This window comes from Lissotriton helveticus, chromosome 10, assembly GCF_964261635.1.
Source record: "Lissotriton helveticus chromosome 10, aLisHel1.1, whole genome shotgun sequence".
Classification (NCBI taxonomy): Eukaryota; Metazoa; Chordata; class Amphibia; order Caudata; family Salamandridae; genus Lissotriton; species Lissotriton helveticus.
The window spans coordinates 19,039,551-19,052,936 of NC_136071.1; the positions used below are offsets into that span (position 1 = coordinate 19,039,551).

Here is a 13,386-nt window from a genome sequence, read left to right on the forward strand (position 1 = left end):
GTCACCGGAGCTCTCTTGCTGGTCACCGGAGCTCTCTTGCTGGTCACCGGAGCTCTCTTGCTGGCCACAGGAGCTCTCTTGCTGGCCACCGGAGCTCTCTTGCTGGCCACCGGAGCTCTCTTGCTGGCCACCGGAGCTCTCTTGCTGGTCACCGGAGCTCTCTTGCTGGTCACCGGAGCTCTCTTGCTGGTCACCGGAGCTCTCTTGCTGGTCACCGGAGCTCTCTTGCTGGTCACCGGAGCTCTCGTCCTGGTCACCGGAGCTCTCGTCCTGGTCACCGGAGCTCTCGTCCTGGTCACCGGAGCTCTCGTCCTGGTCACCGGAGCTCTCGTCCTGGTCACCGGAGCTCTCGCCCTGGTCACCGGAGCTCTCGCCCTGGTCACCGGAGCTCTCGTCCTGGTCACCGGAGCTCTCGCCCTGGTCACCGGAGCTCTCGTCCTGGTCACCGGAGCTCTCGTCCTGGTCACCGGAGCTCTCGTCCTGGTCACCGGAGCTCTCGTCCTGGTCACCGGAGCTCTCGTCCTGGTCACCGGAGCTCTCGTCCTGGTCACCGGAGCTCTCTTGCTGGTCACCGGAGCTCTCGTCCTGGTCACCGGAGCTCTCTTGCTGGTCACCGGAGCTCTCGTCCTGGTCTCAGGAGCTCTCGTCCTGGTCACCGGAGCTCTCTTGCTGGCCACAGGAGCTCTCTTGCTGGCCACCGGAGCTCTCTTGCTGGCCACCGGAGCTCTCTTGCTGGCCACCGGAGCTCTCTTGCTGGCCACCGGAGCTCTCTTGCTGGCCACCGGAGCTCTCTTGCTGGCCACCGGAGCTCTCTTGCTGGCCACCGGAGCTCTCTTGCTGGTCACCGGAGCTCTCTTGCTGGTCACCGGAGCTCTCTTGCTGGTCACCGGAGCTCTCGTCCTGGTCACCGGAGCTCTCGTCCTGGTCACCGGAGCTCTCGTCCTGGTCACCGGAGCTCTCGTCCTGGTCACCGGAGCTCTCGTCCTGGTCACCGGAGCTCTCGTCCTGGTCACAGGAGCTCTCTTGCTGGCCACCGGAGCTCTCTTGCTGGTCACCGGAGCTCTCGTCCTGGTCTCAGGAGCTCTCGTCCTGGTCTCAGGAGCTCTCTTCCTGGTCTCAGGAGCTCTCTTGCTGGTCGCCGGAGCTCTCTTGCTGGTCGCCGGAGCTCTCTTGCTGGTCGCCGGAGCTCTCTTGCTGGTCGCCGGAGCTCTCTTGCTGGTCGCCGGAGCTCTCTTGCTGGTCGCCGGAGCTCTCTTGCTGGTCACCGGAGCTCTCTTGCTGGTCACCGGAGCTCTCTTGCTGGTCACCGGAGCTCTCTTGCTGGTCGCGGGAGCTCTCTTGCTGGTCGCGGGAGCTCTCTTGCTGGTCGCGGGAGCTCTCTTGCTGGTCACCGGAGCTCTCTTGCTGGTCACCGGAGCTCTCTTGCTGGTCACCGGAGCTCTCTTGCTGGTCACCGGAGCTCTCTTGCTGGTCTCTTGCTGGTCACCTTTGCTGGTCGCGGGAGCTCTCTTGCTGGTCACCGGAGCTCTCTTGCTGGTCTCTTGCTGGTCACCTTTGCTGGTCGCGGGAGCTCTCTTGCTGGTCGCGGGAGCTCTCTTGCTGGTCGCGGGAGCTCTCTTGCTGGTCACCGGAGCTCTCTTGCTGGTCTCTTGCTGGTCACCTTTGCTGGTCGCGGGAGCTCTCTTGCTGGTCGCGGGAGCTCTCTTGCTGGTCGCGGGAGCTCTCTTGCTGGTCGCGGGAGCTCTCTTGCTGGTCGCGGGAGCTCTCTTGCTGGTCGCGGGAGCTCTCTTGCTGGTCGCGGGAGCTCTCTTGCTGGTCGCGGGAGCTCTCTTGCTGGTCGCGGGAGCTCTCTTGCTGGTCGCGGGAGCTCTCTTGCTGGTCGCGGGAGCTCTCTTGCTGGTCGCGGGAGCTCTCTTGCTGGTCGCGGGAGCTCTCTTGCTGGTCGCGGGAGCTCTCTTGCTGGTCGCGGGAGCTCTCTTGCTGGTCGCGGGAGCTCTCTTGCTGGTCGCGGGAGCTCTCTCTCTTGCTGGTTGCGGGAGCTCTCTCTCTTGCTGGTTGCGGGAGCTCTCTTCCTGAGCTCTCTTGCTGGTCACCGGAGCTCTCTTGCTGGTCACCGGAGCTCTCTTGCTGGTCACCTTTGCTGGTCGCGGGAGCTCTCTTGCTGGTCACCGGAGCTCTCTTGCTGGTCACCTTTGCTGGTCGCGGGAGCTCTGTTGCTGGTCGCGGGAGCTCTGTTGCTGGTCGCGGGAGCTCTGTTGCTGGTCGCGGGAGCTCTGTTGCTGGTCGCGGGAGCTCTGTTGCTGGTCGCGGGAGCTCTGTTGCTGGTCGCGCGGCTCCTGGGTTGTGGGTGGTCTGAAGGCTCCTGGACTGGGGCGCTACTGCGTCCTGTACCGAGAGGTGGGGTGGTTAGGGAGGGTTGTAAGTTCGCCTGTACTAGGGTGAGTCTGGAAGGGGGGCGGGTCTTGGGGCGCTATTGCCTCCTGAAGTGATGGGGGGGGGGGGGGTTCTCCTGGTGACTGTGGAGTGGGGGGTGGTCTGTGCTGTGAGGGGCCTGGGCGGGCACGGGAGCCTGGCACCGGCTGTGATCATGGGGTCCCTTGAGAGTGGGCACGCAGAGGACACCGCCGCCACATAATGGCCCCTTCTTAGCAGCGCCAGAGCGGAGTCACGAGGGGTCAGGGGTCACCGGGCCCCAAACAGTGGCAGCCTTCAGCCCCCACAGTTGGCCCGGACAAGCCTGGCATTCAGGGCAGTGGCAGCCGAACCAGAGCTCTGCTCTTCTGGTGCCCCCCAACCCTGGCGCGCACGCAGCTTCTACGGTGTACCCCGAAAACTGACCCCCCCACAGTACACACAGCTGTGGAGGCGGTGACCCCAAACCAGGCGCGCACGCAGCTTCTACAGTGTACCCCAAAAACTAACCCACCCCCCAGTACACACAGCTGTGGTGATGACCCCAAACCAGGCACGCGCGCAGCTTCTACGGTGTACCCCGAAAACTGACCCCCCCACAGTACACACAGCTGTGGAGGCGGTGACCCCAAACCAGGCGCGCACGCAGCTTCTACGGGGTACCCCTATAACTGAACCCCCTCCCCAGTACACACAGCTGTGGCGGTGACCCCAAACCAGGCGCGCACGCAGCTTCTACGGTGTACCCCTATAACTGAACCCCCCAGTACACACAGCTGTGGTGATGACCCCAAACCAGGCGCGCACGCAACTTCAACGGTGTACCCCTATAACTGAACCCCCTCCCCAGTACACACAGCTGTGACGGTGACCCCAACCCTGGCACGCACGCAGCTTCTACGGTGTACCCCTATAACTGAACCCCCCCCCCAGTACACACAGCTGTGGCGGTGACCCCAAACCAGGCGCGCACGCAGCTTCTACGGTGTACCCCTATAACTGAACCCCCCCCAGTACACACAGCTGTGGTGATGATCCAAAACCAGGCGCGCACGCAACTTCAACGGTGTACCCCTATAACTGAACCCCCCCCAGTACACACAGCTGTGGCGGTGACCCCAAACCAGGCGTGCACGCAGCTTCTACGGTGTACCCCTATAACTGACCCCCCCCCCCAGTACACGCAGCTGCGGCAGTGACCCCAAACCAGGCGCGCATGCAGCTTCTACGGTGTACCCCAATAAGTGCCCCCGTCACCCCCTTACACACACAGCTGTGGTGATGCCCCCTCAATCTTGGCGCGCACGCAGCTTTTACGGTGTACCCCTATAACTCCCCTCGTCACCCCCTTACACACAGCTGTGGTGATGCACCTCAATCCAGGCCTGACTATAATCTTTGACCACCTCTGCAACGGCTGTTCGTTACACACCCTTGCATTACGCACACGTTTACAGGTTGAAGCACTGGAGTGTAAAGTGATTTGCCCAGGACCACACAATGATTGAGTGTGTTGCGGGACTCGCAGGAGCCACTACGAGCAGGCAATGTGCATGATCTGCCATGAGTTCAACCTCCTCGACACCTTTCAATCGGGATTCAGGAAAGGCTGTAGCACGGAAACAGCTATGCTCAACATCGCTGACTATATTCACAGGGCTTTAGGTGAAGGTGATGCCTGCCTTCTCATCCTTATTGACCTATCTGCGGCATTCGACACCGTAAATCCACCAGCGCTTCTGGAGACTTTGTCGAAGCGCTCCGGCATAACTGGTACTGTACTAAAAGGGTTCACCTCCTTCCTTCAACACTGCTCGCAACAAATTAAAATCAACTCCTGTCTCTCGAAATCAACCAAAGTAACACTTGGGGTCCCACAAGGCTCGATCCTCTCCCCGTCCCTCTTCAATCTCTTCATGGAGCCCCTCACAATCATCTTGATAAAAGCCGGAGTGAATTGCCACCTTTATGCGGACGACACGCAAATCTATTTCAAAATCAAGTCCCCCAGCGAGATCTGACACCTCAATACCACTCTAAACGAGATCCAAACTTGGTTCTATATTAACCACTTAAAGCTTAACCCAGACAAAACGGAACTAATCCTATTCTCTCCAAAAAGCAACCATCGACCAATCCAAGAGGGGCTCAAGAATCTGGTTGCCCTAAACTGCCCCCTCGTCCTACCCGACTCAGTTTGTCTCCAGGCATCACCCTTGACACGAACCTATCAATGGAGGCTCACATCAAAAACTCTGCAAAAAGTGCTCTTTTCTCTCTAAAACACCAAGAAATTAAAACCTTTTGTACCCCACGATGACCTCAAGACAGTAGTTCAATCCCTGGTTCTCTCTAAAATAGACTACGGGAACGCCATCCTAACGGGGACTCCTAAAGCTCACCTAGCTCCTCTTAGGGCAGTGCTGAACATGGCCGCTCGACTCATATCTATAGTAAAAAGATTTGAACACATCACTCCAGCTCTCAACTCCCTCAAATGGATTCCCATGGAAGGGAGGTGTATCTATAAACTGGCCTGCATCACACACAAAACCCTCCACTCTCCGGCCCCCAACTACTTAAATAACAAACTGATTAGAGAAGGTTAATCCAGAACACTAAGAAGCTCCAACTCACTCCTTCTTATTCCTCCGAAACTGGAAAAGAAAACCACCCAATACCGATGGTTTTCTGGCAACGCTCCCAGGATATGGAACACTTCCCTCGAGCCTTCAGATGCAACCCCTCCATCTCATGTTTCAAAAGGGACCTGAAACTCCAGCTCCTAAACAAATACTGTCCTGACCAATGTCAACTACCCTAGACTTCAATATCCGAGTTGACTCCTCTCTCTTGACATACACGGATAGTTGGTGACCGGACTGTGTTAACCACCTTATTTTTCATGCTGTATTTTGTGCTCCTTGTTTTGCTTCCTTACTGCCTGCCTACTATGTAATGCAATTTCCGTCTGTTCTTGTTGCAGGATGTATGTAAAGCGCTCGGATACCTACGGGTTAAGCTAGCGCTATATAAAACTTTTAAAATAAAAAAATCTCAACCCCGTGGATTGGGGTAGCTTCCACCCCTTGACCCCGCCCCCCTTCAAGCGCGTTGCTGTAGCTCACCCTTTGACCCTGACAGCCTTCTTTTCTTTCTTCCTTGACAGACAGGACCATGTGCCCTAGGATGCAGCGTCAAGTTGTGGCGCTATGAAGTCTAGTGCCTCTTGGAGCGCAGCGCCAACCTTCGGCGCTATGAAGACCGGTGTTTCCTGGAGTCTGACCCGTCGGACGCCCGTCGGAGCGGTGAGTGCCAGGGGGTCCGTTGAATGTCTGTCGCTCGCCCGCCTGTCTCTCGTTCTTCCTGTGTCTTATCTGCCTGTCTCTCCAGGTGCTTGCCTTTACATCACCTCCCTGCCTGTCTCTCTCTCACCTGCCCTCTCTTGCTTCTGCCTTTATATCATCCCCTGTCCGTCTCTTGCCCACCTCTCACCTACCCTCTTGCTTCTGCCTTTATATCATCTCCCTGTTAGTCTCTTGCCCGCCTCACCTGCCCTGTTTTCCCTCCGCCTTTATGTCATCTCCCTGTCTGTCTCTCGCCTCCCTCTCACCTGCCCTCTCGCTTCCACCTTTATTTCATCTCTGTCCGTCTCTCACCTGCCCTCTCGCTTCCACCTTTATTTCATCTCCCGGTCCGTCTTTCACCTGCTCCCTCGCTTCCACCTTTATTTCATCTCCCTGTCCGTCTCTCACCTGCCCTCTCGCTTCCACCTTTATTTCATCTCCCTGTCCGTCTCTCACCTGCCCTCTCGCTTCCACCTTTATTTCATCTCCCTGTCCGTCTCTCACCTGCCCTCTCGCTTCCACCTTTATTTCATCTCCCGGTCCGTTTTTCACCTGCCCTCTCGCTTCCACCTTTATTTCATCTCCCTGTCCATCTCTCACCTGCCCTCTTGCTTCCACCTTTATTTCATCTCCCGGTCCGTCTTTCACCTGCTCCCTCGCTTCCACCTTTATTTCATCTCCCTGTCCGTCTCTCACCTGCCCTCTCGCTTCCACCTTGATTTCATCTCCCTGTCCGTCTCTCACCTGCCCTCTCGCTTCCACCTTTATTTAATCTTCCAGTTCGTCTCTCACCTGGTCTTTCTTACTTCTGCCTTTATATCCTCCCCCTGTCCGTCTCTCGACTCCCTTTCATCTGCCCTGTCTTGCTTTCGCCTTTATATCACCCCATGTCCTTCTCTCGCCTCCCTCTCGCTTCCACCTTTATTTCATCTCCCTGTCCGTCTCTCACCTGCCCTCTCGCTTCCACCTTTATTTCATCTTCCTGTCCGTCTCTCACCTGCCCTCTCGCTTCCACCTTCATTTCATCTTCCTGTCCGTCTCTCGCCTCCCTCTCACCTGCCCTCTCGCTTCCACCTTTATTTCATCTCCCTGTCCGTCTCTCACCTGCCCTCTCGCTTCCACCTTCATTTCATCTTCCTGTCCGTCACTCGCCTCCCTCTCACCTGTCCTCTCACTTCCACCTTTATTTCATCTCCCTGTCCGTCTCACCTGCTCTCTCGCTTCCACCTTTATTTCATCTCCCTGTCCGTCTCTCACCTGCCCTCTCGCTTCCACCTTTATTTCATCTCCCTGTCCATCTCTCACCTGCCCTGTCGCTTCCACCTTTATTTCATCTCCCTGTCAGTCTCTCACCTGCCCTCTCGCTTCCACCTTTATTTCATCTTCCGGTTCGTCTCTCACCTGGTCTTTCTTACTTCTGCCTTTATATCCTCCCCCTGTCCGTCTCTCGACTCCCTTTCATCTGCCCTGTCTTGCTTTCGCCTTTATATCACCCCATGTCCTTCTCTCGCCTCCCTCTCACCTGCCCTCTCGCTTCCACCTTTATTTCATCTCCAGGTCCGTCTCTCACCTGCCCTCTTGCTTCCACCTTTATTTCATCTCCCTGTCCGTCTCTCACCTGCCCTCTCGCTTCCACCTTTATTTCATCTCCCTGTCCGTCTTTCACCTGCTCCCTCGCTTCCACCTTTATTTCATCTCCCTGTCCGTCTCTCGCCTGCCCTCTTGCTTCCACCTTTATTTCATCTCCAGGTCCATCTCTCACCTCCCCTCTTGCTTCCACCTTTATTTCATCTCCCTGTCCCTCTCTCACCTGCCCTCTTGCTTCCACCTTTATTTCATCTCCCTGTCCCTCTCTCACCTGCCCTGTCGCTTCCACCTTTATTTCATCTCCCTGTCCGTCTCTCACCTGCCCTCTCGCTTCCACCTTTATTTCATCTCCCTGTCAGTCTCTCGCCTGCCCTCTCGCTTCCACCTTTATTTCATCTTCCGGTTCGTCTCTCACCTGGTCTTTCTTACTTCTGCCTTTATATCCTCCCCCTGTCCGTCTCTCGACTCCCTTTCATCTGCCCTGTCTTGCTTTCGCCTTTATATCACCCCATGTCCTTCTCTCGCCTCCCTCTCACCTGCCCTCTCGCTTCCACCTTTATTTCATCTCCAGGTCCGTCTCTCACCTGCCCTCTTGCTTCCACCTTTATTTCATCTCCCTGCCCGTCTCTCACCTGCCCTCTCGCTTCCACCTTCATTTCATCTTCCTGTCCGTCTCTCGCCTTCCTCTCACCTGCCCTCTCGCTTCCACCTTTATTTCATCTCCCTGTCCGTCTCTCGCCTCCCTCTCACCTGCCCTCTCACTTCCACCTTTATTTCATCTCCCTGTCCGTCTCACCTGCTCTCTCGCTTCCACCTTTATTTCATCTCCCTGTCCGTCTCTCACCTGCCCTCTCGCTTCCACCTTTATTTCATCTCCCTGTCCATCTCTCACCTGCCCTGTCGCTTCCACCTTTATTTCATCTCCCTGTCAGTCTCTCACCTGCCCTCTCGCTTCCACCTTTATTTCATCTTCCGGTTCGTCTCTCACCTGCCCTCTCGCTTCCACCTTTATTTCATCTCCCTGTCCATCTCTCACCTGCCCTGTCGCTTCCACCTTTATTTCATCTCCCTGTCAGTCTCTCACCTGCCCTCTCGCTTCCACCTTTATTTCATCTCCCTGTCCATCTCTCACCTGCCCTGTCGCTTCCACCTTTATTTCATCTCCCTGTCCGTCTCTCACCTGCCCTCTCGCTTCCACCTTTTTCATCTCCCGGTCCGTCTCTCACCTGCCCTCTCGCTTCCACCTTTATTTCATCTCCAGGTCCGTCTCTCACCTGCCCTCTTGCTTCCACCTTTATTTCATCTCCCTGTCCGTCTCTCACCTGCCCTCTCGCTTCCACCTTTATTTCATCTCCCTGTCCGTCTCTCACCTGCCCTCTCGCTTCCACCTTTATTTCATCTCCCTGTCCGTCTCTCACCTGCTCCCTCGCTTCCACCTTTATTGCATCTCCCTGTCCGTCTCTCACCTGCCCTCTCGCTTCCACCTTTATTTCATCTCCCTGTCCGTCTTTCACCTGGTCTTTCTTACTTCTGCCTTTAAATCCTCCCCCTGTCCGTCTCTCGACTCCCTTTCATCTGCCCTCTCTTGCTTTTGCCTTTATATTACCCCCTGTCATTTCTCTCAATCAATAAATCAATCAATCAGTATTTGTAAAGCGCATTAAGGGAAACATCCTTTACAATGAAACTTTTACAACGCAGTGCTTTTACAACGCAGGTTTTACAACGAAAACCATTACAACGCATTGAACTGGGGTTCGCTCTAGGATAGGGAATAGTTTTAATTTACTATCCAACACCTTCCCTACTATCCACGGGGACTGGAGTTGGAATAGTAAATTAAACTATTTACTATCCAGCACCCCAAAGCGCTATGCGTTGTAACAGAATGCGTTGTAAAAACTGCGTTTTAACAGCATGCGTGGTAAAAGCATGCCTTGTAATGTCATACATCCGCGCATTAATCACCACAGGGGTATCCAGGCTCTCTGTGGGAGGGTAGGAAGGGAGCAGCTACTCACACAACCCGGCCTTGAGTCCGCTCCTGGATTGGGCGAGGGGGACGGAGGTCGGCGGTGGATGGGGCAGCTCCCGCCAGGCTCTGGGACTGGATGGGGGGGGGAGGCTGAACTCAGGTGTCTGGTGGGGGGGTGGAGAGTCAGGCGGTTGTTCAGGTAGTCTGGTCCCGTGTTGTGGAGAGCTTTGTAGGTGTGAGTGGGCAGCTTGAAGGGGTGTCTCTTCTTGATGGGGGGCAGTGCTGGGGGTGGGGGGTGGTGGGGGTGGGATGTCTTGGCAGCTCCAGGGAGATTCTTGCTGCAGAGCTCTGTCACCTTCGCTCTTTTACTTCTGCCTTCATATCATGACCCTGTTGGATGTCATCACAGAAAGAACTCCAGTGGCAGTTTCGTGTTCCCCTGCATGGCTCTCAAAGCACCTGTCTCTACATCACAGAGCCCGGTGCAGCAGGTGCAGTGGAACCGGGGACACGTGGCGCCGGGCCTCGGGTGATGCACTCCAGTGTGTGCAGTGCTGCCCTCCCCTCTGCCCCGTGTCCTGGCACGGTTTCTGTTCACCATGATACTATAATGTGCTTCTGTGCTCCAGTGCACCTCACCAGTGCCTGCCCCCCCCCCCGTCCCCCGGTGGTGCTGCACCGCACGCACTCGGCGTCAGGGAGTGTTTGCGGTGTACCAGGGCTCTCTGTGGGTGTTTGATGGGGGGGGGGGGGGTGCCAGGGCTCTCTGTGGTTGTTTGATGGGGGTGTGCCAGGGCTCTCTGCGGTTGTTTGATGGGGGGTGTGCCAGGGCTCTCTGTGGTTGTTTGATGGGGGTGTGCCAGGGCTCTCTGTGGTTGTTTGATGGGGGTGTGCCAGGGCTCTCTGCGGTTGTTTGATGGGGGGGGGGGTGCCAGGGCTCTCTGTGGTTGTTTGATGGGGGTGTGCCAGGGCTCTCTGCGGTTGTTTGATGGGGGGTGTGCCAGGGCTCTCTGTGGTTGTTTGATGGGGGGGGGGGTACACGTGGCCTCTCTATTTACATATGATCTGTTGCTTAAGGAATGACTTACTTCATTGTTTGCTGTGGTGCTGACGTCACATCCCTTACCGCTCCCGAGGCGGCCCCTCCCAGTGACCTTCAAAGAGCGGGGGGGGGGGGGGGGGAGGGGGGAGGGGGGCTCGTGCCAGGCTCCGGTCCATTAATCTCTGGTGTGTGTGTGGGAGGGAGGGGGGACTCGGTATTGTTTGATATTTGTTGACGAGGTTCCTGGTTCGGCCTCTTTTAATGGCTTGCGGCTTGATTCGTGTATTCAAGGCGCTCCTGGCCTGAGACCTCCCCCTGCCCCCACTTAAACATACGACTTTAAAACGTGTGACTCCATTTCCTTTGTTTAAGTACGGCCCGAGAGCAGTTCTACCTCATAGGGTCGATAGCAATGTGCCCGGAACCCTATGTTCTCCCATAGGGTCGTTATCAATCAAGGAATTTGTAAAGCGCACTACTTACCCCTGAGGGTCTCAAGGCGCTGAGGGGGGGGGGGGGGCGCTACTGATCGAAGAGCCAGGTCTTGAGGAGTCTTCTGAAGGCCAGCAGGTCCTGGGTCTGTCGTATGTGGGTGGGAAGGGTGTTCCAGGTCTTGGCGGCGAGGTGGGAGAAGGATCTGTTGCTGGCGATCGTTTTCCGGATGCGTGGGACCGTGGCGAGGGCGTGGCTGGCTGAGGATGCTGCGGGTGGAGGTGTAGAAGCTGAGTCGTCCGTTGAGGTATGCTGGGTATCGAAGTTTTAAAAACAGTCTCCGACCAGCCGCTGGAATTATGCGGCAGGGGAGGGCCAACCTATGCGGCAGGGGAGGGCCAACCTATGCGGCAGGGGAGGGCAAACCTATGCGGCAGGGGAGGGCCAACCTATGCAGCAGGGGAGGGCAAACCTATGCGGCAGGGGAGGGCCAACCTATGCGGCAGGGGAGGGCCAACCTATGCAGCAGGGGAGGTCCCACCCATGCGGCAGGGGAGGTCCCACCCATGCGGCAGGGGAGGGCCAACCTATGCGGCAGGGGAGGGCCAACCTATGCAGCAGGGTTTATAATTTATGCATCAAGAAAAGGCAAATGTTGCAGCACGTTTTGTGATGTCTTCCCTCGTCATTTTGTCATTCTTGACGCTATCAGGGCATTAGTTGCACCCCATTAGCACCACCCTGAAACCCACAGAGGGTACAAGCGACAGAAAGGGGACCCGTCAACCTTTACGAGGGCCCTTCCCCTGCACAGCAACGGGCTGCTGTATTTTCAGTAACTTTTGATCCTTTTGAGCTAGAGGCATTTTTTGTGAAAATCTGCCTATATTGCAGCCAATGAGGGATTCGGCGGGAAATCCCTGATTATGCGGAGAACGCTGCAGCCACAAAATCGCATCATTCCAGTGGCCCGATTATAAATCCACGCATATAAACACACCCTGCCGCAAATCCCGTTCGTGCTGCGCATCGGGAGCGTTTTTGTGCCCGATTCTTACTTTAATGTAAAGTCTGCCTGATCCACTGAGGGTTTCTGCCCGAAAAAAGTTGGCAGGGTATGCTCAGACGTGAGTCCCTTGCTCACTTTGCCACTGGCAAAAAGGTATTTTGCCATTTACAATACCAATAGGTCAAAGTTTGGCAAAAGCAAGACTTATTGTATTGCAGAGCGTATTGTCCGTGAAGCGGGCGCCGCGATCAACATTAAAGTAAAAAGAAAAGAAAACTGAAAGTGCAGTGTCCCTGAAGCAGACACCGCGTTCATTCCAAATGCATTGCCATTGTACCGTGAGTGCTGTGGGGGTAGGGGGTAGCCACTTTTAGAGTAGAGCGGCATATCGTGCCATACAAGAAGCGGCCGTCATTGTCCCAAATAGTCAAACAAAATAGTGCTCACCGACTTCTAATGCAGACCTTGTAACAAGCCAAGTAAAAGGTCCAGTTGTTATGGGAGGTTACAAATGCAGACAAGGCGGTACCAAGAAGGGACAACAAACCAATTTACGAATCAGAGACCAGCATTTACGAAGGACAATGACACAAGCCAATGACAAATAAGGGCAGAGAGTGGGCGGGGCTTAAACTTCATACTCCCAATACAGCATGCCTTGCAGCGCGCTGCCTCTAGGCGCGACCTAAAAAACAAAGTGTGGAAACATGAACCGAGGACAGGTGAGAGTTTCAAGCTGCCTCTGAGGCGGGAACACACCAGAAATATCCGATAGAAATACACAGTGGCGTTTGGGTTTAATCTGCAGCTTCAGAAACAGCAGGGGGTCAGGTATTGTAATTTAAAGGCTGGTGTCGGAAGGGACTGTCCACCCCGACTCTAGTGCCAGTCAGGCTGTTGTAAATACCACTAGAGACAGGTGGCATGCAGGGAACCATACAGGAACATACTACCATGAACGCGAGACCTAACCAAGAGAGGTGGCGGTGTCCTCGTGCTCACGTCGCAGGAGAACTTAAGGTTATAAGGCTCTTTAGAAGGGCCTGTGACACACCAAAGTGTAGGGAGGCTGCCCGGAGGTGGAAGGTAAAAAAACACTGGGAATCACAGAAGACAAGGACTCCACTTTTTAAAAAATATATATTTTTAATGAGTTTTATATAGTGCAAACTAGACCCGAGACACTGGGTATCAGAGCGCTTTACATGAGCACCACTTTTGTTACAGTGGACTCCTTCATTTTTGTCGGGCATGGGGAGATTAAGGGATTTGCCCAGAATCACAGGATGTTGAGCGTCGTTGCCGAGACTCGAACCCGGTTCCACAGCTTCGATGTCGACAGCTCTAACCGTAAGGCTACATCCTCTCCCCAACTCTGTACCTACAGGAGTCCTACAACTGGGGCAAGTTCTAAACTTGAACAGGGTCAGTAGGGGCTGACTCAAATGAACCAATGGTTGAAGAGGGGTGGCCCAAAGCCCCCCCCTCTGTGCATATTTTGTGTTGACAAGATGAGCTCTGGTAGCCACTCAAAAGTGTCTGTGGCCAGACCTAAACAGGAAGGGCAGTGGAGGAGAAGAGG

The 13,386-nt window shown here is 55.5% G+C and overlaps 1 protein-coding gene across 1 annotated transcript in view; it reads left to right on the forward strand.

Moving 5' to 3' along the window:
• Positions 1-13,386, forward strand: part of PLXNB3 (plexin B3) — a 374,309-nt gene that overhangs the window by 139,901 nt on the left and 221,022 nt on the right. Inside the window, exon 3 of the mRNA XM_078664580.1 lies at positions 5,582-5,720. Coding sequence (XP_078520706.1) covers positions 5,625-5,720 — 96 coding nt within the window. The 5' untranslated portion in view covers positions 5,582-5,624. The remainder of the gene's footprint in view (positions 1-5,581; positions 5,721-13,386) is intronic.